The 27,524-nt window shown below is 37.1% G+C and overlaps 1 protein-coding gene across 1 annotated transcript; it reads left to right on the top strand.

Moving 5' to 3' along the window:
* The first annotated feature begins 6,210 nt into the window (after positions 1 to 6,210).
* Positions 6,211 to 27,503, top strand: LOC138368694 (titin-like). The gene is made up of 5 exons (XM_069331414.1): positions 6,211 to 6,366; positions 7,785 to 7,887; positions 9,852 to 9,944; positions 10,284 to 10,394; positions 20,040 to 27,503. Exons 4-5 carry the CDS (start codon positions 10,386 to 10,388, stop codon positions 27,501 to 27,503), a joined length of 7,473 nt encoding a protein of 2,490 aa, XP_069187515.1. The 5' UTR covers positions 6,211 to 6,366; positions 7,785 to 7,887; positions 9,852 to 9,944; positions 10,284 to 10,385.
* Positions 27,504 to 27,524: the final 21 nt, after the last annotated feature.

Genomic DNA, 27,524 nt, shown 5'->3' with positions numbered 1-27,524 from the left:
CCCATACGATGCCTGGGATGCGCAATGCGAGAGGATGCGTTGTCGTAGCTCAGTCGATTAAGGCAGCGTCTGGGATCCTCTCGGACGTAGATTCGAACCCTCGTCACGGCCTTTATGGATTTGTTCATATGGTCATCAACCACGCCACCAGACACGTCACCAAACATGTCACCAAACACGCCACTAAACACGTCACCGAACACGTCACATCATGACATCGGAATATTTCGCAAGAAATATTAGAATTTAAACTTTTAAGTGAACTCTAACGATCCAGTGTAAACAGAGAAAATTTCTGTGAATAATATTAGCTGGTGACAGCAGATCAGTAGTGTACCTGTTAGAACTAGAAGAAGATCAATAGACACTGTACTGTGAGTAATACTGGACTGTAATGAGAAGCTCAGTAGATTTTCTTGGAGAAATATTGCCATGGAGAAAAGTTAGAGAAAATGTTAAAGATAGAGGGCTGAGCTGAATACAGCCTTAGATTCAATCCTGTAGTTTCTTTTATCTAACTTGACTCGATTCATCCAGATCATAAACTAAAATTACTAGGAACACAGATTCCAGTAAGGCATTCTAAAAACATCTAAGGCCTATTTCATCATCATAGGGCAATTGTAGAAAATTCTGATACCAAGTTATTACTAATCATAATTATCTAGGTTTATCATGTAAAGAAATTCCAGTTTGTGACTTCTCTTAAAAAAATGAGAGTTATTGACACGTCCCCAGATTAAATTTATTCATAATACCAACATTAAATAAACCTTAAATCACCAGTCTGGACACTAGAAACAATAAAAAAGTGTTCCCCTCGCAACCCTTCCTCCGAATAGACAGTACGATTTAGTACTAAATGTAATCAATACACTTAATGGCCAGCATCGCACCAAAATATTGTGAATATTAGAGTTTACCTGAAAAGATGAATAGAAAACCACGACCTTACCTAACCTTCTTAGTGTAAGAGGACAAGCATTTTATTGCTTCTTAATTACAGGTAGTACTTAACCTATAGCTATATTGATATTACAGTTTAATAAAGCTAATAAAACAAAACTAAAATCTTTCAATAAACTATAAAGTAACTCAGGATATTTTCAAAATTTATATAATCATTATTGTTTAATAAAACTGAAAAATATTTTTTTTATATATATAATAGTTGTGTATATATATAATTGAACACGAAAACCTCAACATAAAAATTTGAGTGAATTAACAGAAAATGAGGAGAATATATGGTGAGGTAAATTTAACAGTATAATAAGTGAAATTATGTACTATGCAGGACAGTCAGGAAATGTACTTATTACATATAGTATTAAAACCTACTGTCTATTCGAAGGATGCGTTGGTTAATACACTCAAAATTTAAGGTGGAAGTTTTCGTGCGTAACTTTATATACATAAGTTTTAAATATAAAGATTTTTTTTCAATTTTATTAAACAATAGATTTTATACAAAATTTGAAAATATCCGGAGTTACTTTATAATTTATTGAAAGACTTTAGTTTTGTTTTATTAGTTTTATAAAACTGTAATATCAATAAAGCTATAGGTTAAGTACTAATTGTAATTAAGAAGCAATAAATGCTATTTACATGCTTGTCCTCCTACACTCCCAAGGTTAGGTTAGGTCGTGGTTTTCTATACAGCTTTTTAGGTAAACTCTAATATTCACAATATTTTGGTGCGATGCTGGGGCCAGACTCACGAAGCAGTTACGCAAGCACTTACAAACCTGTACATCTTTTCTCAATCTTTTGTGGTTTTGTTTACAATTATTAAACAGTTAATGAGCTCCGAAGCACCAGGAGGCTGTTCATAACAGTAACAACAGTTGATTGGGAAGTTTTCATGCTTGTAAACTGTTTAATAAATGTAAACAAAGCCGTCAAATATTGAGGAAAGATGTACACTTTCGTAAAGTACTTGCGTAACTGCTTTGTGAATCTGGCCCCTGGCCATTAAGTGTATTTATGTATTATGCCGATAGTTAGGATTGTACTTATTACATTTAGTATTAAAACGTACTGTCTAATCGGAGGAGGGGCTGTCCCCTCGACTGGAGATAATTAAATTATAAATTAAATGAGCTCCTCTGTCCGTTTGTCTCTAAATGGGGACAAAATGAACTGATTTCTTGATACATTGCTTGATCAATTAGGGAGGAAATACCATTATTAACAATAACGAAATCTTGCCTGCGAGCATGCTCGCAAGGCTCCACGAATATTTCCCTCTAGTTTAACTGTTGTAGGACGCCAAATCTCCTATGATCAGCACGTCTTCATTAGCAAATAGGGAAGTGTTTTATATCCATTTGACTGTTATTATTGTACTTACATGGTCATATCCGTATGTTATGTCAAGTGGTTAGGATGCTGGACAAGTCACCCAGAACGGGTAAGCCTTAACTTATTAACTAGAACAATTATTTTCCCTGATAAAGCCGTCATGTACAGGCGATGAGTCACAATAACGTGTCTAAAGTATGTTGACCAGACCACACACTAGAAGGTGAAGGGACGACGACGTTTCGGTCCGTCCTGGACCATTCTCAAGTCGATGGAGAATGGTCCAGGACGGACCGAAACGTCGTCGTCCCTTCACCTTCTAGTGTGTGGTCTGGTCAACAAGCCGTCGTATATTTGTTACGATTTATTACTGTTTCCTTTTAACAGGTGAAATTGAAGGGAAAGAAGGATTACAACAAATTACCTTGCTCAACGAGATGCATGCTGCGACGTTATTATAGACTGGTCCACCAGAGATTCAGTTTATGCGACGTAGAAGTGTAAATTGTTCATTAACCGGACCACATTCTGCAAAATAGGTAAACTACTAAACAATTTTTAACACTAATCCTTGCAGATTAATAATTACCAACAAATTTGACTCAATTAAATAATTTCAATTAAACAATTATTAATACACCACCCGAACTTGTGTAGGAAGCTACTTGTGGGAAACTTTAGATGATCTGATGTTCTCATCAGAGCTGAACTTTAGATGTTCCCAAATGATCTGATGCTCTCATCAGAAAATTGGGAACATCAAATGATCTGATGTTACCATCACTGATATATAAGATAAACAATTAAAAAACAAAATGAAAAACAATGAAAAAAATAACAAATAAAATATCTTCACGAAATGAAAGGTATAGTAAACAACAAAGCTCAATTCCAACACAATGTTACAAAAAATAATTAAAACAATATGAAAATAATTCGAAATCTATGAAAATTCAATTTATCAATAAAAATGGAAACATTGAAATGGAATTCACACATATTTAGGTTTTCCTAAGGGGTGTTTGACCAGGGGTCCCAGAGAACATTTCTTACACAAAAGGTGGCAGATGGTCTCTCCCATCCCAAATTCTTATCCTGGTCCCTTTCATGTGCAATATAGTAGAAATTGTTTGGCGTTTTCCCCCGATAGTTCCCTTCCCCCCATAAATATCCTCATCTCTAAGCACCATTAAGACTTCTGTAGTGCCTGCTTTCATAATCTGTCAGGCTCTGACTCAACTGGTGCTTTTGCTTGGAAAGGAAAACTCTTTTGCTGAAAAAAAACACATTTAGAATAGCAAGTTGTGTTGTGGTTTTAGATTCAGCTACTCGGAACAAAAAGTTCCAAGTAGCACGGGCTATGGTGAGCCAGTAATGGACTAACCTGGCACAGAAGCAGAGCTGTAACCCGGATGTTAGAATAGCAGCTGAAGAAACATTACAAGCACTTGCATTTCTTGGATTACATTGAAGTATTTCTGACTGGCACTACAGCAACTTGAAATATATATTTCCAAAGTCTATCAGCATAAGAGTTTATTATTATTATTATTACTAGCTGTACCCGGCCACACGTTGCTATGGCTCAGCAACGCATGTGCGTAGCTCAGCCACAACAATCTTTCCCTGTCTGCCTGTCATCCCCCACCATTCCCCCCCTCCCCTGTTCCCCTCGCCCTCCCCACCAGTCCCCCCCTTGCCCGTCCCTTTGTCCTCCCCACCATCCTCCACTACACCGTCCCCTCGTCCTCCCCACCATTCCTCACTCACCTGTCTCTCAATCTTCCCTCCTATTGCCCCCTCCTCCGTCCCCTCGTCCTTCCAACCATTCCCCCCTCCCCCGTCCCTTTGTCCGTCTGCCACTCCACCATCCCCTCGTCCTCCCCTCCATCTCTCTCTCTCCCATCCTTTCGTCCTCCCTACCATTCCTCCTTACCCTGTCCCCTCGTTCTCCCCACAATCCCCCACTCCTCGGTCTCCGTCTCCTCCCTACCATTCTCCATTTCTCCTGTCCCCTCATCCCCAACTTCCCAATTCCCTCGTCCTCTCCACCATTACCCTCCCTCCCCTATCCACTCGTCTTCCCTACCATCCCCCACTCTCGTCCCCCTCGTCCTCCCCCCCCCCCCATTCTCCACTCCCTCGAATGATGCATTCCAAAATGATGTCATGTTCCCATCATAAAATTGGGAACATCAAATGATCTGAGGTTCCCATCACAGAAATATAAGAAAAAACAGTTAAAAAACGGAATGAAAAACAATCCCAAAATGCCTTAGCTCTTGCGTCGTCCGGAATAGCTACGACATTGCTACCACGTGGAAGAACTGCTCATTCGGCTTTGAAATTGACATTGAACATGCAATTCTTTGAAACTCTCGCGTGCAACATTTCCAAAGCATCCGGCATGGGAAAAGTATTGCAGAAATGTAAACTTATTGCTTGGGATGAATGAACAACGGCCCATAAAAAATAGCTCGAGACTCTTGATCGATCATTGCAAGATTTGCGTGGAAACATCAGACCATTTGGGAACGCATTAATATTGCTTGCAGGAAGTTTCAGGTAACTATTACTTGTAATTCCTCGATCGACACCAGCGGACGAAATAAATGCTCGCCTGAAATTCTCTACTTTGTGGCGCCACGTAAAGACATTAAAATTAACTACAAATCTGCGTGTCCAACTGCAAAACGATCCATCAGTTGAGATATTCTCATCTAAATTTCTAGAAATTGGGAACGGAAACGTGCCGGTTGATCTGACCTCAGGACGAATTTCATTGCCTCATAACTTCTGCAATTTAGTGACGTCAAAAGAAGAAATAGTTAAAAAACTATTTTTCAATATTCAAACCAATTTTAAGAATCACGATTGGCTGAGTGAACGAGCTGTTTTTGCGGCCAAAAACAAAGACGTCTATGAACTTAACAATACCATTCAGTCTAACATTCAAAGCGAAGCAGTCACATACAAGTCCGTCGACACTGTTGTGGAAGCAGATGAAGCTGAAAATTATCCAACAGAATTTTTTAATTCATTCGATCTGCCAGGGATATCACCGCATGTACTGCAATTAAAAATTGGTGTGCCAATTATCATGTTACGAAATATCAACCGGCGAAAGCTTAGCAACGGCATGTGGCCATCAGAAAAAAATTATTCAGCAACGTCGTAGAAGCAAGAATCTTGACAGGACCTTTCAAAGGTGAAGATGTTCTCATTCCTATGATTCCAACGGATATGACATTTCAATTTAAGAGATAGTAATTTCCAATTCGTTTGGCATTTGCAATCACCATCAACAAAGCTCAGAGCCAATCTTTAGAATTGTGCAGTTTATATCTAGACACGGACTGCTTCTCACATGGACAATTATATGTTGAGAGTTCTTGAGTCGGCAATCAGACAATCTCTATATCTCCACAGACAATGGAACAACAAAAAATATTGTATACTCACAAGCATTGTGAAATTAAACATATTAGAAACGTGCACTTTCTCTTTCCTTTTTTTCATTTAACCAGACTGAGCCACAGCAACGCGTGGCGGGTACAGCTAGTAAATAAAATAAATATGTTAAACATGAGCAGCTGTACTAAAACCATGATGCGTCGCCCGTATTATTATATATTCTGCTTTTCAAAATGTAAAGGAAAAGGTTTTGCTTTTATCGGTTATCTTATGTTACATTTGTTTTGAAACTGAAGTGGACTTGCTTTCGGTAACTTAATTAGAAATGTTGTGTCCTTGACAGTAAATATTTTAATAAATTTAGTTTCAGTGAACCGTTGTACAAACATTATTATTTACATTGTTGTCACGCGCATATCAAGCGTAACAAGCAACCGTGCTTGTTTAAACAAACATAATTTTTTTAGACATCTGTTTTAACGTCGTGCTCTGATAAATCTTATTAACATTTTACAATTACCTCTGATTCAACTCTCTCCTTCAGCTCAGTGGTGTCCACTTAAACCAGGCGTCAGTGCGAGGATCGGTCACTTACAACCCAAGTCATCATTTTTAGACTTTGTCACCAAATATCCTGCGATCATGGTAAGACTTTGTCATCCACAACCCGTCATCATGGTATGACTGTCACTAACAACCCCGTCATCATGGTATGACTGTCACTAACAACCCCATCATCATGGTATGACTGTCACTAACAACCCCGTCATCATGGTGTAACTGTCACTAACAAACCCGTCATCATGGTATGACTGTCACTAACAACCCCGTCATCATGGTATGACTGTCACTAACAAACCCGTCATCATGGTATGACTGTCACTAACAACCCCGTCATCATGGTATGACTGTCACTAACAACCCCGTCATCATGGTATGACTGTCACTAACAACCCCGTCATCATGGTATGACTGTCACTAACAACCCCGTCATCATGGTATGACTGTCACTAACAAACCCGTCATCATGGTATGACTGTCACTAACAACCCCGTCATCATGGTGTAACTGTCACTAACAAACCCATCATCATGTTATGACTGTCACTAACAACCCCGTCATCATGGTATGACTGTCACTAACAACCCCGTCATCATGGTATGACTGTCACTAACAACCCTGTTATCATGGTATCACTGTCACTAACAAACCCGTCATCATGTTATGACTGTCACTGACAACCTCGTGATCACTGTAAAACTTTAAACTCTGTCAACAAGAGATGCCAAATGTGTAATGGTCCTTTTCGGGACCCGAGTGCTATCTTGCCTAGAATATATTAGATGAACTGGTTTCAAATCTACACTCGTAAATAATTCATTATGAGACCAGGACGTATAAAGGAATAATCATAATAGACCATGTCACCCACATCCCTGTCACCATGATAAGACTGTCACCCACATCCCCGTCAAGATGATAAGACTGTCACCCACAACCCCTTCAACCTTATAAGACTGTCACATAAAACCCCATGAACATGATAATACTGTTACATACAACTCATCTGTCACCCCACAATCTTATCAATATGATACAAATTCTCACGATAGATTCAGTCTATCGTTAAATGACTCAATATGTTCCAAATAACTACATCTTAATTTAAAATCAGTCGCCGATGTCTTAAACATAGTGATGGCCACTAAACAAGAAGGCATCATAACATATACATAGCACCTCTAGATGTTGAATCCTTATATATGAACGTGTTAATTCTTCCCCCCCCCCGAAGTGGCAAGGGGAGTAAAAGGGGACAAAAAAAATCGAGCTAGTCGATGTGGACACGGGTGGTGCTTGAAGGGGAGGTCAGCTGGCCTTAACAATTACCATTCATACGAGTGTGTCTGTGTGTCTCTCTCTCGTGGGAGGAAACTGTGTGCCCATTGTGTCATGTGCCATGCCTGGAACTATAAATGACGATAAAGTTGTAAAATATTGACGACAAATATCGCGATGATAAAAATACTGTCCTAATAAGAGAAAGTGTTGTGTTTCCCCAGAGAGTTGAAGGAGCGGTGACTACGCCGGTGCTGGTGGTAGTGGTGACGGTGGCCAGTCTGGCCTCAACCTTCCCTGAACCCCAAGGCCGTGGCTCTTTCTCCGGTAAGGCGAATCATGCCCACGAGCTGGTAAGGTACTTCGGGCTCACAACTAATAATGTGCTCAGTACTAAGTGTTGGCAATGTACCTCTTGTTGTGAGCTATGGTAATCCTGCATGTGGTATATGGTATACATGTTGTGAGGTATTATGCTCCTGTTGTGAGGTATGGTAATCCTCTTGTGGCATATAGTGCACATGTTGTGAGGTATGATGCTCCAGTTGTGAGGTATGGTGCTCCAGTTGTGGGGTATGGTGCTCCGAATGTGAGGTATGGTAATCCTTTTGTTTTATATAGTGCACATGTTGTAAGGTATGGTGCTCCAGTTGTGAGGAATGGTAATCCTGTTGTGGCATATGGTACACATTGATCTTTTGATTTTAAATTCTTATTAATCATAACTCCCAGATCCCTTTCGCAGTCCGACTTCGCAATCTCAACACCATCTAGCTCGTACCTTGTAACCCTATCATCATTACCTAGCCTCAAAAATTTACGTTTATGTGCATTAAACTGTATCTGCCAATCTCTCGACCATTTCAAACCCCTATTTAGATCGACTTGAAGCGACAGTGAGTCTTCTTCCGTGTTTATTTCTCTACCCATTTTTGTATCATCAGCAAATTTGCAGATGTTGCTACTCAAACCTGAATCTAAATCATTTATATATATTATAAGCAACAGAGGTCCCAGGACAGAGCCTTGTGGCACTCCACTTGCAAAATTTTCCCAGTCTGACTTAACCCCATTTATACTAACTCTCTGTTTTCTTTGGTACAGCCATACCCTAATCCAACTTAATATAGCACCCCCAATACCATGGGCATCTATCTTTTTAATCAGTCTTTCATGTAGCAGTGTGTCAAAAGCTTTGCTAAAGTCAAGGTACACAACATCACAATCCTTATCACTATCAACTGCCTCAATGTTATGAGGTGTGGTGCTCATGTTGAGATGGATGGTACACATGTTGTGAGGTATGGTTGTCTGGTTGTGAGGAATGGTAACCCTGTTGTGGCATATGGTGCAAATGTTGTGAAGTATGGTGCTCCTGTTGTGAGAAATGGTAATCCTGATGTTAGTTTAGGTTAGGTTAAGATAGTTTAGGTTAGGTTAGGTATGGTTGGTTAGGTTCTGTCATATATCATCAAGAGGAAGTATAGGCCAATAGGCCCTTTGCAGTTACTCCCATTCTTCCCTTTCACTTATTCAATTTATACCCATTGCACCGTGTTCTGTCTTGTGTTGGTCAAAAGTTTGTTCACCTCATCCAAAACTGTTTCAACATATCACCTCACCCAAATGCGAGTATATAAGACAAGTTGTTTAGCGTTAGAATTAGTAAAACTCTGTTAAGTGTTTTCAGGTTGTGTGTGTGTAAACTAAAGTCTTTGAAAATGTAATACGTTATTACGAAACGCGTTCAAGCGTTGCGTCAGACTAGAAATAAAAATGAATTTTGGAGAATTGATTTTTCAATTACCATCGTCAGTAAAAAGAAACATAAGAAATATTGAGAAAATTCGTGTTAGAATTTTAATAATAATATATATTATTAAATATATATATATATATATATATATATATATATATATATATATATATATATATATATATATATATATATATATATATATATATATGTATATATATATATTTTGGTAACAGTTTTTCTTGTAAACATATGTTGTTAAATATAACTATATATATATAAATATATATATATATATATATATATATATATATATATATATATATATATATATATATATATATATATATATATATATATATATATATATATATATATATTTTATATACTAATTTTAATATACTATATTTTAGTATACTATATATATATATATATATATATATATATATATATATATATATATATATATATATATATATATATATTGTGTATGTTTCCAAGTTTATAAATTTTTAAATACTTTCCAATATTTCAGAATACTCAGCCACTAATCGAGGGATGACTGGGACTTACCGGGGACACAACAAAGCACACAGTTCTTCATCTGGAAGAACATTGGCACAAACTGGTAACTTTATTATTGTTCTGTATTTCTATATACTTTAATCAGCTTAGTGGTCACGTATGTCCTACCTATTACAACGGAAACATTTTAGCAAATAAAATTTAGGCAAAACATTCACTTTTATTTGTAGTTCATAAAGTTTAAAGTAATAAGTTAATCCTTAGTGGATGAAGCGTTTATTCTGTATGTAAAGATTTTTTTAATAATATATCTCCAGTCGGTATTCAACATGTGTATTGGTTTTATGGCTACAACGTTTCAGTTTTAGGGAGATGTCTGATGCTGTGTATTTAAAACTGCATTCCAACACCAGCTTCATATATCTCTAATGTTATTTTTCAGAATTAGGAGGTAAATTCGAAGGTAAAGGAAGATTGTCAGGAATAATCAAATCATCAGCTTAGTAGACTCCTGCCTCAAGCTCTTCAAACAGACATTTCGACAATGAAAAAGGTGACAATAATTTAGTTCGTATATGAACCTGTCCTGAAATTCCACATAAAATAATTACTGTATGCATGACACAGCAACAAGCCCCAAAGATCATTGATGTAGATTAAGTCACTATAACCTTCGACATGTATGGATATCCCACCTTTCCGGCATTTACCAACTACTGTGCCGCTAAGGGTCCACAGGTGTGCCGTAAGAGTTTCAGGTAAGGTCAGAAATAACAGGAATAATAAGAAAAATTATAATTAAAAAATACAACGATTTTGAAATCCATGATTAACATTATATAAAATTAACACTATGATTAGAATTTCAGCTGTTAAATTTTAAATTGCCTAATAAGTCGACTTTTTGTTATATACTGAATTGTTCTAAAAAAATTCTAATGAAAAAATTCAAATTTCTTTGTATTATATATATTTAACATTTTATATTATTTGCGTCAAAACAAACATTAAAATTTCATCTAACCTAATGTAACCAATCGTAACTGATCCAAACCTAATATAACTAAGTCAGTAATTCATGTTCCTAATATAATAGATTATAGTTAGACAGAAACCAATCTGGAAAGAAATATATGAAAATAACTAAAATCATTCGACCTGTTAAACACATCGGACCTTGTATACTAGGCCAAGAATAACAGTTTTGGTTATTTAGGCAAGATATATACATATATATATATATATATATATATATATATATATATATATATATATATATATATATATATATATATATATATATATATATATATATATATATATATATATATATATATAAACATATATATAATATATAAACATATGTCGTACCGAGTAGCCAGAATGCACTTCTCGGCCTATTATGCAAGGCCCGATTTGCCTAATAGGCCGAGTGATTTTCTTTTTTTCAATAAATTGTTTCCAGTTGGTTTATTTTATATATTTTTATTATATTATATTAGGAATAAAAATTATTGATTTAGTTATGTTAGTTTAGGTTAGGTTAAGATAGGTTGGGTTGGGTTAGGTAGTGTAGGTTATGTTCGGTCATATATCTATGTTAGTTGTAACTCAATTTAAAAAAAATATAACTGATACATAATGAAATGGATAGCTTTATCATTTTATAAGAAAAAAATTAGAAAATTATTTAAATTCATGAAAACTTGGCTTATTAGGCAAATCGGGCCTTGCATAGTAGACCAAGACCTGCTTTCTGGCTACTAGATACGATATATATATATATATATATATATATATATATATATATATATATATATATATATATATATATATATATATATATATATATATATAAAATCCATGGATATGTCCCAATGACAAATCTGTCCAATAATAGAATTTTAGCAGTTCACTAACCGCTAAAAGAGGGAATTTAGTGTTTCAATTTTACTGGTATGAAAACCTTATGAAGAAATTATCTTCATACGATAATCACGATTATAATTTGAGAAGAAAAAATCTTGTTCTTAAATTTTTCTATTAAATTAAATTAAATTTTTGCCACATTTCTGGCAGGTTGCTGTTTGATTCCTGATAGTTCCTTCAGTTCGTTATGTTATATGTGCTCCATTGATTATCTGATATTTTTTTTTGTTTTTCTTTATAGTAAATTAGCCAAACACTTTCATTTGATAACTATCCTATCCTATTTCATCTGCAAGCCACAAATTAAGTCATGATTAGACGGGGATTTGCTTTGAAACGTTCTATCCAATGCGGTGATTCAAGAGCCGGCGAACCACACTTTTGTGAACGAAAAAGTAAAAAAAAAAAATTATAATCTCACTCTGTAATAAGTAAATGTGTAAACTTATTATGTAAACTGATATTCTTTTGAGAACACGTTAAGGTGGCTAAATGTTCACCAACTTACATGATATTTCTCGTCATATTTTGTTGAAAAAAATATCAATTTTCATTTTCCGCGCGTGTTGCAAAACATTTCATTGAACTGAAAAAATTATTATGTCTACATCTTATCGGTTTGTTGGATAAAGTAAGGCATGGGTACCCTCTCACGAAGACTAAACAAATCCTTGAATAATTTATATTAGACAGCCTTTAAATGGTTCGTGATCGTAGTGTATAGTCAGCTTGGCTGCCGCACACGTTACCTCACCATGGTAAGTTCGAACTTAAGTGATCAATTTAAGATGTTAAAAATACAATGATAATATAAATATATATATATATATATATATATATATATATATATATATATATATATATATATATATATATATATATATATATATATATATATGTATGTGTGTGTGAACAAGCCTGAACACACACCCTAGGAAGCAGCCCGTGACAGACAGTTTACTAACTCCCAGGTACCTATTTACTGCTAGGTAACAAGGGCATTCAGGGTGAAAGAAACTTTACCCATTTGTTTCTGCCTGGTGCGGGAATCGAACCCGCCTCACAGAATTACGAGTCCTGCGCGCTATCCACCAGGCTACCAGGCTCCTACCAGGGGCCAATGCAATGTGAGACAGGACCAATGCATTAGGCCTTCTGGATCATGTACTTAAATAGTTGTACACACCTAGTTGTGCTTTGTGGGGGTTGAGCTTTGGCTCTTTGGTCCCGCCTCTCAACCGTCATTCTACAGATTCTTGAGCTTCTCGTGCTCCATCATTTCTAATTTGAAACTGTGTATGGAATAAGCCTCCACCCCATCACTTCCTAGTGCATTCCATTTACTGACTACTCTGACACTGAAAAAATTCTTTCTAATGTCTCTCTGGCTCATTTGGGTACTCATTTTCCACGTGTGTCCCCCTTGTGCATGTACCACCAGTGTTAAATAGTCCAACCCTGTCAATTCCCCTGAGAATTTTGTATATTGTGATCATGTCTTCCCGAGCTCTTCTGTCTTACAGCGACGTGAGATGCAGTTCACACAGCCTTTCCTCATAACTCACGCCTCTTAATTCTGGGACAAGCATTGTGGCATACCTCTGAACTTTTTACAGCTTCGGCTTGTGGTTGACAAGGTACGGGCTCCATGTTTGGCCGCATACTTCAGGATTGGCCTCACACATGTAGTATACAAGGTTCTGAAGGATTCCTGGCACAGATTCCTGAAGGAAGTTATGTTAGCCAGCCACGCATACGCCCTCAATGTTATTCTTTTGACGTGGGCTTTATGACACAGGTTCGGCGTTATATCAACTCCTAGCTCTTTCTCTCTCCGTTTCGTGCAGGACTTCCTCTCCCATACGGTATCCAGTGTCTGGCCTCCTATTTCCTCTGCCTAGTTTCATCACCTTACATTTACTTAGGTTGAACTTTAGCAGCCATTTATTAGACCATTCTTTCAGTTTGTCTAGGTCATCTTGTAGCCATATACTATCTTCTTCTGTCTTAATCTTGCTCATAATATTTGCATAATCAGCAAACAATGTAAAGAACGCATCTATTCCCTGCGGGAGATCATTTACATATATCAGAAACAGTATGGGTTCAAGGACTGATCCCTGTGGGACTCCACTGGAGACACCTCGCCACTCCGAGACCTCACCCCCGACAGTGATGCTTGAATAATGCATTAGGCCTATTGGATCATGTGAAGAAGGAACAATGCATTAGGCCTACTCGATCATGTGAGGTAGGAACAATGCATTAGACCTACAGAATCATGTGAGGTAGAACTACTACAATAGGCCTATAGGATCTACATGATGCAGATCAACTAATAGACATACATGTTACAGGAACTACTGCATCATGTGAGTCAGAAACCTTACATTAGGCTTACTGGATCATGTGTGTGTGAAGAACATTGCATTAGGCTTTCTGGATCATGCGAGGCATAAATATTGCATTAGGCCTACTGGATTGTATGAGGGAAGAACAATGCATTATGCCTTCTCGAACATATGTTACAGGAACACTACCATTAGGCCTACTGAATCATGTGCGGCACAAACACTGAGTCTCTTGTAGTAGCATTATATTCAGGAATCAGGTATGTTCGCCTTGTAAGTAATGTTAAGTGAACTTTCAACTGATAATTATATTTATCACTTTTAATTTCGTTATTTATTGTTCAGAAATATCGCTAAACTATCATGTAGGAAATTCAACTATCATCATTGATAAGACGTCAATATTGACAAGTTGAATGTTTAAGTAAGGTCGTGATCAGTACTCAGTGATGGGTGGTATAGGATTTTATGTGTGGAGTAACAATGTGTACAACAGCTAGGCAGCCTGCATTGCAATTGAAGACAAGGAAAATGTCTTCAATTGAGTAAGGAGACATATTGATGAAAAGGAAGCAGGGAGTGATAGTGGGAGAGGAGAGATGAGGTTATGTCACATGAGCGTCGTCACTGCACCTTTCAGTCAGTGTCGTCACTGCACCTTTCAGCGAGTGTCGTCACTGCACCTTTCAGCGAGTGTCGTGAAAGACCGTTTATTGTTCACGAGAGTTCAGGGAAACTACAGAAGCTCTCCGGCTGAAAATCACGTTTTCCACAAATGTGAATGTAGCTAAAGTCCGAACGAATGTAAGTTTAGCAAAGGTTTTCACAATTATGAATACAGTTAAAATCCTCACGAAAATGGGTGTAGTTATGGTCCTCACAAACCTGAATATAACTAAGGTCCTCACCAACAAGAGTGTACCTGTAGTCCTCACCAACAAGAGTGTAGCTGTGGTTCTCACCAACAAGAGTGTAGCTGTGGCCCTCACCAACAACAGTGTAGCTATGGCCCTCACCAACAACAGTGTAGCTGTGGCCCTCATCAACAACAGTGTTGCTGTGGCCTCACGATTATAAATCATTAGGATTCTCAGGTTATGTGTGTAGCTAAGAGTCTGACAGATACCAAAGTTGAGAAGGAAGGCAACCAGGAATCAAAGGCTTGTATTGCCTGGTTGCCCCTACCGGATGTGCACCAAATGACAAAGATTTCAAACGACTGCTGCTCGTGACTACAAACACAACTCTCTTCAATGTTTGATAAACAAGTCTTTCATACTTCTGAGTTTGAGACACACAAAAAAGTTCCTCTTCAACATATCAAACACGCACACAGATCTCGACCTTAGCACGCTGGATGACAGAAGGATCAGGGAAGACTTGATAACAATATATAAGATTCTAACAAATAAAATTTATTAGTAAGAAATAAAGAAGGAATACTCAATATGAGGATAAAGCAGAATGAGTCATAGATATGTCAGAAAGAAGTTCTTCAGTAATAAGAGTAAAAAATAATATGTTGAATAATATAATGAGGTGGTTATAGATATCTCATAACACAATGGTATATATAGTTATAATATGAAACGCATGAGAAGAGAATCATTGGCACGGAGGTTGACATAGTAGACTCGTCGAGGATGACAAGTCAGATGGTAAACCAAGACGCTGAAGCATGTTTGACGATCGTGGGGCAACCCAGCGATGTCACAGGGAGTCAGGCACAACACTCCCACCACCTGCATGGGAGCAACACCCACACTACCTGTATGAGAGCAATAGTCACAACATTTACACTTAAAGTATTAATTATTTGACTTGATCTATCTCTTAAAGAACAGCAATTAACACCAATATTTTTCACTATATAATTATTTATTTTTGCTTGATCCCCAGTATAAACAAATGCACGTTCAATCATCTTAATAGTGGTGTGTGTCCAGGTTGCGAGATTGAACCACCGGGCAGATGAACTTCATACCCAGTGAATGTTATGGGATGGTTTTGAGATGAAATAAGGGCTCTGGAATTGTCGCAGGTCGAGAAAGAAGTGACCCTGTGACGCGTCCCAGGAGGTAGGAAGAAACCTTGATGGTCTTTAAAGAAATAAATAAAGCAAAAAAATGAAGAATGAGATCCTTGAAGTGTCTGAGATGGAGGCCCGGTCATAAGAGGTAGACAGTGTCATTTGTAGGATGATGGGTCTTGGGAAAGAGGAAGTGTTCTTAGAGGAAGCAAGTGAGTGAAAGTGGACAGTATCAGGTCATGTGTGTGGTGGCAAACTGTGTTGTGGAAGATGTATTGGGCCCCAATTGCCACGATCCAGAAGAAACCTGAGCGAAGTTACGCAAAAATAGTATATGTAACGATAATGATTTTTCCAAAGAAATAAGTTTTCTTGACAAAATCCACTAAATCATAGAATCTCTTTCAATCCATTCTAAAACACTGCCTAACTTTTTTACCTAAAAGAGCTTGTTTCTCTAAATGGTTAAAGTCTCGTCTTCAGGATAGTGTCAAATATTTTTTTGAACATCGATGAACCTAGTCTACTCGTCTTCTCTGCAGATATTTTTTTGCAGTTATCTGAATTCAGGATGGTGTTTATGGAAAACAATTCTTCAAACATTACGTTGGTTTGTTTCCTAAACTAACTTCAACTATGGTACATGTTCATCCTTCCCAATCGTTCAGGGAAGGACGATTGGGTACCTATTCTTACATCTTGGCCCCTGTTCAGCCTGAACTAATTTGGGACCTGGTTGTAAACCGGTTGGCAGATCGTGCCCCTGGGATAACTAGACGGATATTACTTAAGTTGAACTATGGGGAAGGGAAATCCCTCAGATTCCTAAAAATTCCTCAGATTCGCAAATATTTTGTTTATTAATGATTGATGTTCTGTTAGTCATGTTGATAACAAAGTTTCAATCATTAGTAAATACGTGTTCTCAACTTATTCGGCGTATTGAGCAGCCGAAGAACAAGAGTGGAAGAACAACTTCTCACCCAGTAATGCCCAGGATAGTCTGTCTCTCCACCCCGCCCTTCCCTTTTATCTCCTTTCCCATTTTTGTTAACCCTCCCTCCATCATCTTCATCCTTGGCCCCAGCACCCTCCCACTCCCCCTCTCACACCCATAGTAGCCACAACGCACTTCTCAGCCTACTATGCAAGGCCCGATTTGCCTAATAAGCCAAGTTTTCATGAATTATTTGTTTCTCGACTACCTAACCAAACCTAACTTAACTTTTTCGGCTACCTAACCTAACCTAATCTATAAAGATAGGTTAGGTTAGGTTAGGAAGGGTTGGTTAGGTTCGGTCATATATCTACGTTAATTTTAACTCCAATAAAAAAAAATTGACCTCATACATAATGAAATAAGTAGCTTTATCATGTCATAAGAAAAAAATAGAGAAAATATATTAATTCAGGAAAACTTGACTTATTAGGCAAATAGGGCCTTGCATAGCAGGCCGAGTACGACGTTCTGGCTACTAGGTACAATATATTTATATATATATATATATATATATATATATATATATATATATATATATATATATATATATATATATATCGTACCTATATCAGAATGCACTTCTCGGCCTACTATGCAAGGCCCGATTTGCCTAATAAGCCAAGTTTTCCTGAATTAATATATTTTCTCAATTTTTTTTTCTTATGAAATGATAAAGCTACCTATTTCATTATGTATGAGGTATATTTTTTTATTGGAATTAAAATTAACGTAGATATATGACCGAACCTCACCAACCCTACCTAACCTAACCTAACCTATCTTTATAGGTTAGGTTAGGTTAGGTAGCCGAAAAAGTTAGGTTAGGTTAGGTTAGGTAGGTTAGGTAGCCGAAAAAGTTAGGTTAGGTTAGGTTATATATATATATATATATATATATATATATATATATATATATATATATATATATATATATATATATATATATATATATATATATGTCGTACCTAGTAGCCAGAACGCACTTCTCAGCCTACTATGCAAGACCCGATTTGCCTAATAAGCCAAATTTTCCTGAATTAATATAGTTTCTCTAATTTTTTTCTTATGAAATGATAAAGCAACCCATTTCATTATGTATGAGGTAAAAAATTGTTATTGGAGTTAAAATTAACGTAGATATATGACCGAACCTAACCAACCCTACCTAACCTAACCTAACCTATCTTTATAGGTTAGGTTAGGTTAGGTAGCCGAAAAAGTTAGGTTAGGTTAGGTTAGGTAGGTTAGGTAGTCGAAAAACAATTAATTCATGAAAACTTGGCTTATTAGGCAAATCGGGCCTTGTATAGTAGGCTGAGAAGTGCGTTCTGGCTACTAGGTACGACATATATATATATATATATATATATATATATGTATATATATATATATATATATATATATATATATATATATATATATATATATATATATATATATATATATATATATATATATATGCAAACAAGCCTGAATGGTCCCCAGGACTATATGCGACTGAAAACTCACACCCCAGAAGTGACTCGAACCCATACTCCCAGAAGCAACGCAACTGGTAACTACAGGGCGCCTTAATCCGCTTGACCATCACGGCCGGACAAAAGGAAGTGGTAGCCGAAGCTATTTGAACCACTTCCCCGCCGGCAACTCGGATGGTAATCTTGGGCATAGCATTTCACCAAATCACCTCATTCTTTGGGGCACACGTGAGGAACACAAATGCAAACAAATTTGTTTGCATTTGTGTTCCTCACGTGTGCCCCAAAGAATGAGGTGATTTGGTGAAATGCTATGCCCAAGATTACCATCCGAGTTGCCGGCGGGGAAGTGGTTCAAATAGATTCGGCTACCACTTCCTTTTGTCCGGCCGTGATGGTCAAGCGGATTAAGGCGCCCTGTAGTTACCAGTTGCGTTGCTTCTGGGAGTATGGGTTCGAGTCACTTCTGGGGTGTGAGTTTTCAGTCATATATATATATATATATATATATATATATATATATATATATATATATATATATATATATATATATATATATATATATATATATATATATATATATATATATATATATATATATATATATATATATATATATATATATATATATAATTTTAACTCCAATAAAAAAAAATTGACCTCATACATAATGAAATGGGTAGCTTTATCATTTCATAAGAAAAAAATTAGAGAAAATATATCAATTCAGGAAAACTTGGCTTATTAGGCAAATCGGGCCTTGCATAGTAGGCCGAGAAGTGCATTCTGGCTACTAGGTACGACATATATATATATATATATATATATATATATATATATATATATATATATATATATATATATATATATATATATATATATATATATATATATATATATATATATATATATATACATATATATATCCTGTGTGTATATATATACAAATATTTCATTTAAAATGGGGTTTTCTAACAATTATCATCTATTATATTAGGAACATGAATTACTGATCTAGTTATATTAGGTTACGATAGGTTTGGTTAGGTTAGGTTTGATCCAATTTCTATGTTAGTTCTGACTCATTTAACAAAATTTAAATCAATTGCATTTATTTATATATGAATATGTATAAAAAAATAATAGGGGGAAATCAAATTCGCATCTCTGATATAGGAGACTGGTTTCCAGTAAACCAAGCTTAAGATGCATCGTTAATAATGATCTAAGAATTATGTAACTGGTACCCAACTGAGATTGTTAACTCTCTGTGTAGCACTACTAATGTTATGAGCTAATCAAATCAACATTTGTTTTTAATCTATTGGATCTATATGTCTAATACGCAGGTGTTTTGGATTCTGCTGTGGTATATTTTTTAATAATGAAATTATTTTATCTTGTTGAACAGAATGTGTGTAGGAGAGCATTAACTTTGGCTGTGCTGGTGACTGTGATGACCGCCAGATGTTCCTGTGCCAACCTCCTATTTGATCGCCTTGCTATACCTAACACTAACAGTCTCAGCAATGACGGAATATCTTTGGAAGCGACACGAGACAAAGGAGGTAGACCTTTTGTTCCTAGTAAATTTCGACGCTTCTTTCATTTAAGGCCAAATAATGACCTTCGTTACAAAGGTTCCATGCCTACAGACTCTCGTCGCGTCAGAAGAAGTGTGTCCAATGTACACAATAATGGTATTTTACATAGACCAGAAGCGTTTATGCCTCATCCTTACATAACTGAGAAACGCTTGGTATTTGAAATATATCGTTATGCGTTTCCAAAGCCAAGAGCACCATCGCTCATTGTAATAACAGCACATGAATACCCAGAAAACTATTCACCAGAATTATCTGCGACACCATCATTTGATGAGCCTGTGTTACAGGAACCTACTCTATCTGGTAATACAATACCTAAATATAAAGGATTTGAGACACCAATGTATTCTAGATTGGAGACACCTGAACGTACTGGATTAGGAGCAAATGCAATCCCTAAATTAACAGTATATTACATACTAAGAGCACCAGAATTTCCTGGATTACAAGCTATTGAAACTGACGAATCAGAGGCACCTGAATTTCATGACTTAGAGTCACTTAAACCTCCTGAATTAAACGAACCTGAACTTCCTGGATTACAAGCATCCGAATTTTCTGCGTTTCCTAAATTAGAGGCACATGAATTTCCTGTATCAGCTGCTCCTAAATTTTTTAGTTTAGATGCACCTGAAGTTTCAAGGTCAGGAACACCAAAATTTTCTGGATTACAAACCTCTGAAATTGATGAGTTAAGAACACCTGAATTTTCTGGATTACAATCACCTAAATTTAATAGATTTGGGGAATATGTATTGCCTGAATTAAGGGCATCTGAAATTCCAGTATCACAATTACGTGAATTTCCTGAATCACAGACACGTAAATTTCCCGGGTTAGAGTCTCCTGAAACTTACGTATTTAGGACACCTGAATTTTCTCGCTTACAATCACCTCAATTTTCAAAATTAAAAGATCAAGGAAAACAAACACCCGAATATGCTGGACTTCAGGCAACTTATTCTCCTAAATTAGGGGCACTAAAATTTCCTGGATCAGAAACACCTGAATATCCTGGACTAGGAGCATCTCAATTCCCAGGGTTAAGAGCGTATAAATTTCCTCAACTAGAGGCACAAATATTTCCTGAATTAGGAGCACCTGATTTTCGTGGATTAGAGGCGTCGTTTCCTGGGATAGAGCCAAGCAAGTTACATAGATTAGAGGCACCTGAAAATTTTCGATTAGTGGCACCAAAATTCCCTGGATTAAACACACATATTCCTGAATTAAGAACGCATGGAATTCCTAAATTAAATGTGCCAGAATTGTCTGAACTGCGATCACCCAATTTTACTGGATTACAAAGACCTGAAGTTCATGAATTATATGCACCGGCATTTTCTGGATCACAATTACCTGAGTTTGGTGGATTAGAGGCACCCAAATTTCCTAGATTGCAAGCACCAGAATATCCTGGATTTGTGACACCTGAATTTCCTGTATCGGGAAAACCTAACATATATGGATTAACGGAACCTGAATTTTATGGCAATGCGACTAGATTAGGGACACCTAAATTTTCTGGATTAGAATCTCCTGAACTTCCTGGATTAGAATCACCACAATTTACTGGATTAGTGGCACCTGAAATTAATGATTTTCAAGCACCAACATTTTCTGGATATGGAACACTTAAAGTTCCTGAATTAAAAGAACCTATGATTTATGGGTTAGATAAAACTGAGTTTCCTGGATTAAAAAGAACCGAATTTTCTGGAATACGAGAGCCATATATTCCGGAATTAACGGTACCTGAATTTGAGGCACACGAATTTCCTGAATTCATGTCGCCAAAATTTTTGGGATCACAAGCACCTGAATATCTTGGATTCGAGGCACCCGAATTTGCTGGATTTGTGGTACCTGCATTTCCTGGATCAAGAGCACCAGAAGTTCCTAACTTAAAGGAACCAGAATTTTATGGATTTGATACAACTGAATTTCCTAGATTACAAGCACCTGAGTTTTCCGGATTACTAGAACCTGAGTTTTATGGATTAGAAGCACCTGAATTTCCTAGATTAGGAAATTATTCATTTTCTAAATTACGAAGACCTGAACTGATTGAATTAGGGTCACCTAAAAATACGGAATTGTCAGTACCGGAAATTTCAGGATTACTAACACCTGAATATTCTGGATTTGAGACATCTGAGTTTCCTAGATTAGAGACACCTGAACTGAATGCATTGGATGCACCAAAAGTTCCTGACGCAACGGAACCCGCAATTTCTGCTTTAGGACCGTCTAAATTTTTAGAATTTGTAACACCTGCAACAGGAGAACTAACGGCACCAGCATTTAATAAATTACAAGCACCTGAATTTCCTGGATTACTAGAACCTGAATTTTCTAGATTACAAGCACCACATGTTGATGGATTAGGTGCTCCTGACTCTTTTGGCATACAGTCAACTAAATTTTCTAAATTTAAACCATATCATTATCCGGAATTTGAGGCACCTGGCATTTTTGGCTCAGTGGAACCTAAACTTCCTGAATTACGAGCACCTGAATTCCTTAATCCAGATATTCCTGGATTTCAATTACCTGATTATCCTGGATTCCAACCACCTGATTATCCTGAACTTAAGGCAACTGAGTCTCCTAGATTAGTGGCACCGGAATTTCCAGGATTACGAGCGCCACATAGTTCGAAATTAACGGAACCTGAATTTCATGAATTTAAGGCACCTGAATTTTCTGAACTTATGGGACCTGGATTGCCTGCAATAAGGGCACCTGAGTTTTCTGGATTACAAGTACCTCAGATTCCTGGATATGAAGAACCTGAGTTTTCTAGATTAGATACACCAGAATTTCCTGAATTACAAGCTCCTGAAAATGAGCTAGATGCTCCTGAATTTCATAACTTACAATCACCTACGTTTCGTGGTTTAAAATCACCTGATATACCTGGATTTCAATCACCTGATTTTCATGGAATTCAAGCACCTGATTATCCTGGATTTCAAAGTACTGAATTTCCTGGATTTCAAGCCCCTGATTATCCTGGATTTCAAAGTACTGAATTTCCTGGATTTCAAGCACCCGATTATCCTGGATTTCAAAGTACTGAATTTCCTGAATTTCAAGCACCCGAGTATTCTGCATTTCAAAGTACTGATATTCCCGGATTTCAAGCACCTGATTTTCCTGGATTTCAACGTATTGATATTCCTGGATTTCAATTACCTGATTATCCTGGATTCCAACCACCTGATTATCCTGAACTTAAGGCAACTGAGTCTCCTAGATTAGTGGCACCGGAATTTCCAGGATTACGAGCGCCACATAGTTCGACATTAACGGAACCTGAATTTCATGAATTCAAGGCACCTGAATTTTCTGAATTTAGGGGACCTGGATTGCCTGAAATAAGGGCACCTGAATTTTCTGGATTACAAGTACCTCAGATTCCTGGATATGAAGCACCTGAGTTTTCTAGAATAGATACACCAGAATTTCCTGAATTACAAGCTCCTGAAAATGAGCTAGATGCTCCTGAATTTCATGACTTACGATCACCTACGTTTCGTGATTTAAAATCACCTGATATTCCTGGATTTCAATCACCTGATTTTCATGGAATTCAAGCACCTGATTATCCTGGATTTCAAAAAACTGAATTTCCTGGATTTCAAGCCCCTGATTATCCTGGATTTCAAAGTACTGAATTTCCTGGATTTCAAGCACCCGATTATCCTGGATTTCAAAGTGCTGATGTTCTTGGATTTCAAGCACCCGATTATCCTGTTTTTCAAAGTACTGAATTTCCTGAATTTCAAGCACCGAAGTATCCTGGATTTCAAAGTACTGATATTCCCGGATTTCAAGCACCTGATTTTCCTGGATTTCAACGTACTGATATTCCTGGATTTCAATTACCTGATTATTCTGGATTCCAACCACCTGATTATCCTGAACTTAAGGCAACTGAGTCTCCTAGATTAGTGGCACCGGAATTTCCAGGATTACGAGCGCCACATAGCTCGAAATTAACGGAACCTGAATTATCTGAATTTATGGGACCTGGATTGCCTGAAATAAGGGCACCTGAATTTTCTGGATTACAAGTACCTCAGATTCCTAGATATGAAGCACCTGAGTTTTCTAGAATAGATACACCAGAATTTCCTGAATTACAAGCTCCTGAAAATGAGCTAGATGCTCCTGAATTTCATAACTTACAATCACCTACGTTTCGTGGTTTAAAATCACCTGATATACCTGGATTTCAATCACCTGATTTTCATGGAATTCAAGCACCTGATTATCCTGGATTTCAAAGTACTGAATTTCCTGGATTTCAAGCCCCTGATTATCCTGGATTTCAAAGTACTGAATTTCCTGGATTTCAAGCACCCGATTATCCTGGATTTCAAAGTGCTGATGTTCTTGGATTTCAAGCACCCGATTATCCTGTTTTTCAAAGTACTGAATTTCCTGAATATCAAGCACCCGAGTATCCTGGATTTCAAAGTACTGATATTCCCGGATTTCAAGAACCTGATTTTCCTGGATTTCAACGTACTGATATACCTGGATTTCAATCACCTGATTTTCATGGAATTCAAGCACCTGATTATCCTGGATTTCAAAGTACTGAATTTCCTGGATTTCAAGCCCCTGATTATCCTGTTTTTCAAAGTACTGAATTTCCTGAATTTCAAGCACCCGAGTATCCTGGATTTCAAAGTACTGATATTCCTGGATTTCAATTACCTGATTATCCTGGATTCCAACAACCTGATTATCCTGAACTTAAGGCAACTGAGTCTCCTAGATTAGTGGCACCGGAATTTCCAGGATTACGAGCGCCAGATAGTTCGAAATTAACGGAACCTGAATTTCATGAATTTAATTCACCTGAATTTTCTGAATTTATGGGACCTGGATTGCCTGAAATAAAGCCACCTGAATTTTCTGGATTACAAGTACCTCAGATTCCTGGATATGAAGAACCTGAGTTTTCTAGAATAGATACACCAGAATTTCCTGAATTACAAGCTCCTGAAAATAAGCTAGATGCTCCTGAGTTTCATAACTTACAATCACCTACGTTTCGTGGTTTAAAATCACCTGATATACCTGGATTTCAATCACCTGATTTTCATGGAATTCAAGCACCTGATTATCCTGGATTCCAAAACACTGAATTTCCTGGATTTCAAGCCCCTGATTATCCTGGATTTCAAAGTACTGAATTTCCTGGATTTCAAGCACCCGATTATCCTGTTTTTCAAAGTACTGAATTTCCTGAATTTCAAGCACCCGAGTATCCTGGATTTCAAAGTACTGATATTCCCGGATTTCAAGCACCTGATTTTCCTGGATTTCAACGTACTGATATTCCTGGATTTCAACGTACTGATATTCCTGGATTTCAATTACCTGATTATCCTGGATTCCAACCACCTGATTATCCTGAACTTAAGGCAAATGAGTCTCCTAGATTAGTGGCACCGGAATTTTCAGGATTACGAGCGCCACATAGCTCGAAAATAACGGAACCTGAATTTTCTGAATTTATGGGTCCTGGATTGCCTGAAATAAGGGCACCTGAATTTTCTGGATTACAAGTACCTCAGATTCCTGGATATGAAGCGCCTGAGTTTTCTAGAATAGATACACCAGAATTTCCTGAATTACATGCTCCTGAAAATGAGCTAGATGCTCCTGAATTTCATAACTTACGATCACCTACGTTTCGTGATTTAAAATCACCTGATATACCTGGATTTCAATCACCTGATTTTCATGGAATTCTAGCACCTGATAATCCTGGATTTCAAAGTACTGAATTTCCTGGATTTCAAGCACCCGATTATCCTGTTTTTCAAAGTACTGAATTTCCTGAATTTGAAGCACCCGAGTATCCTGAATTTCAAAGTACTGATATTCCCGGATTTCAAGCACCTGATTTTCCTGGATTTCAACGTACTGATATACCTGGATTTCAATCACCTGATTTTCATGGAATTCAAGCACCTGATTATCCTGGATTTCAAAGTACTGAATTTCCTGGATTTCAAGACCCTGATTATCCTGTTTTTCAAAGTACTGAATTTCCTGAATTTCAAGCACCCGAGTATCCTGGATTTCAAAGTACTGATATTCCTGGATTTCAAGCATCTGATTTTCCTGGATTTCTACGTACTGATATTCCTGGATTTCAATTACCTGATTATCCTGCATTCCAACCACCTGATTATCCTGAACTTAAGGCAACTGAGTCTCCTAGATTAGTGGCACCGGAATTTCGAGGATTACGAGCGCCACATGGTTCGAAATTAACGGAACCTGAATTTCTTGAATTTAAGGCACCTGAATTTTCTGAATTTATGGGACCTGGATTGCCTGAAATAAGGGCACCTGAATTTTCTGGATTACAAGTACCTCAGATTCCTGGATATGAAGCACCTGAGTTTTCTAGAATAGATACACCAGAATTTTCTGAATTACATGCTCCTGAAAATGAGCTAGATGCTCCTGAATTTCATAACTTACGATCACCTATGTTTCGTGATTTAAAATCACCTGATATACCTGGATTTCAATCACCTGATTTTCATGGAATTCTAGCACCTGATTATCCTGGATTTCAAAGTACTGAATTTCCTGGATTTCAAACCCCTGATTATCCTGGATTTCAAAGTGCTGATGTTCTTGGATTTCAAGCACCCGATTATCCTGGATTTCAAAGTACTGAATTTCCTGGATTTGAAGCCCCTGATTATCCTGGATTTCAAAGTACTGAATTTCCTGGATTTCAAGCACCCGATTATCCTGTTTTTCAAAGTACTGAATTTCCTGAATTTGAAGCACCCGAGTATCCTGGATTTCAAAGTACTGATATTCCCGGATTTCAAGCACCTGATTTTCCTGGATTTCAACGTACTGATATACCTGGATTTCAATCACCTGATTTTCATGGAATTCAAGCACCTGATTATCCTGGATTTCAAAGTACTGAATTTCCTGGATTTCAAGACCCTGGTTATCCTGTTTTTCAAAGTACTGAATTTCCTGAATTTCCAGCACCCGAGTATCCTGGATTTCAAAGTACTGATATTCCCGGATTTCAAGCACCTGATTTTCCTGGATTTCAACGTACTGATATTCCTGGATTTCAATTACCTGATTATCCTGGATTCCAACCACCTGATTATCCTGAACTTAAGGCAACTGAGTCTCCTAGATTAGTGGCACCGGAATTTCCAGGATTACGAGCGCCACATAGTTTCGAAATTAACGGAACCTGAATTTCATGAATTTAAGGCACC

This window comes from Procambarus clarkii, chromosome 26 (genome assembly GCF_040958095.1).
Source record: "Procambarus clarkii isolate CNS0578487 chromosome 26, FALCON_Pclarkii_2.0, whole genome shotgun sequence".
Taxonomy (NCBI): Eukaryota; Metazoa; Arthropoda; class Malacostraca; order Decapoda; family Cambaridae; genus Procambarus; species Procambarus clarkii.
The sequence above is the reverse complement of the archived record's forward strand: the minus strand, read 5'-3'. Positions and strand labels throughout refer to the sequence as shown.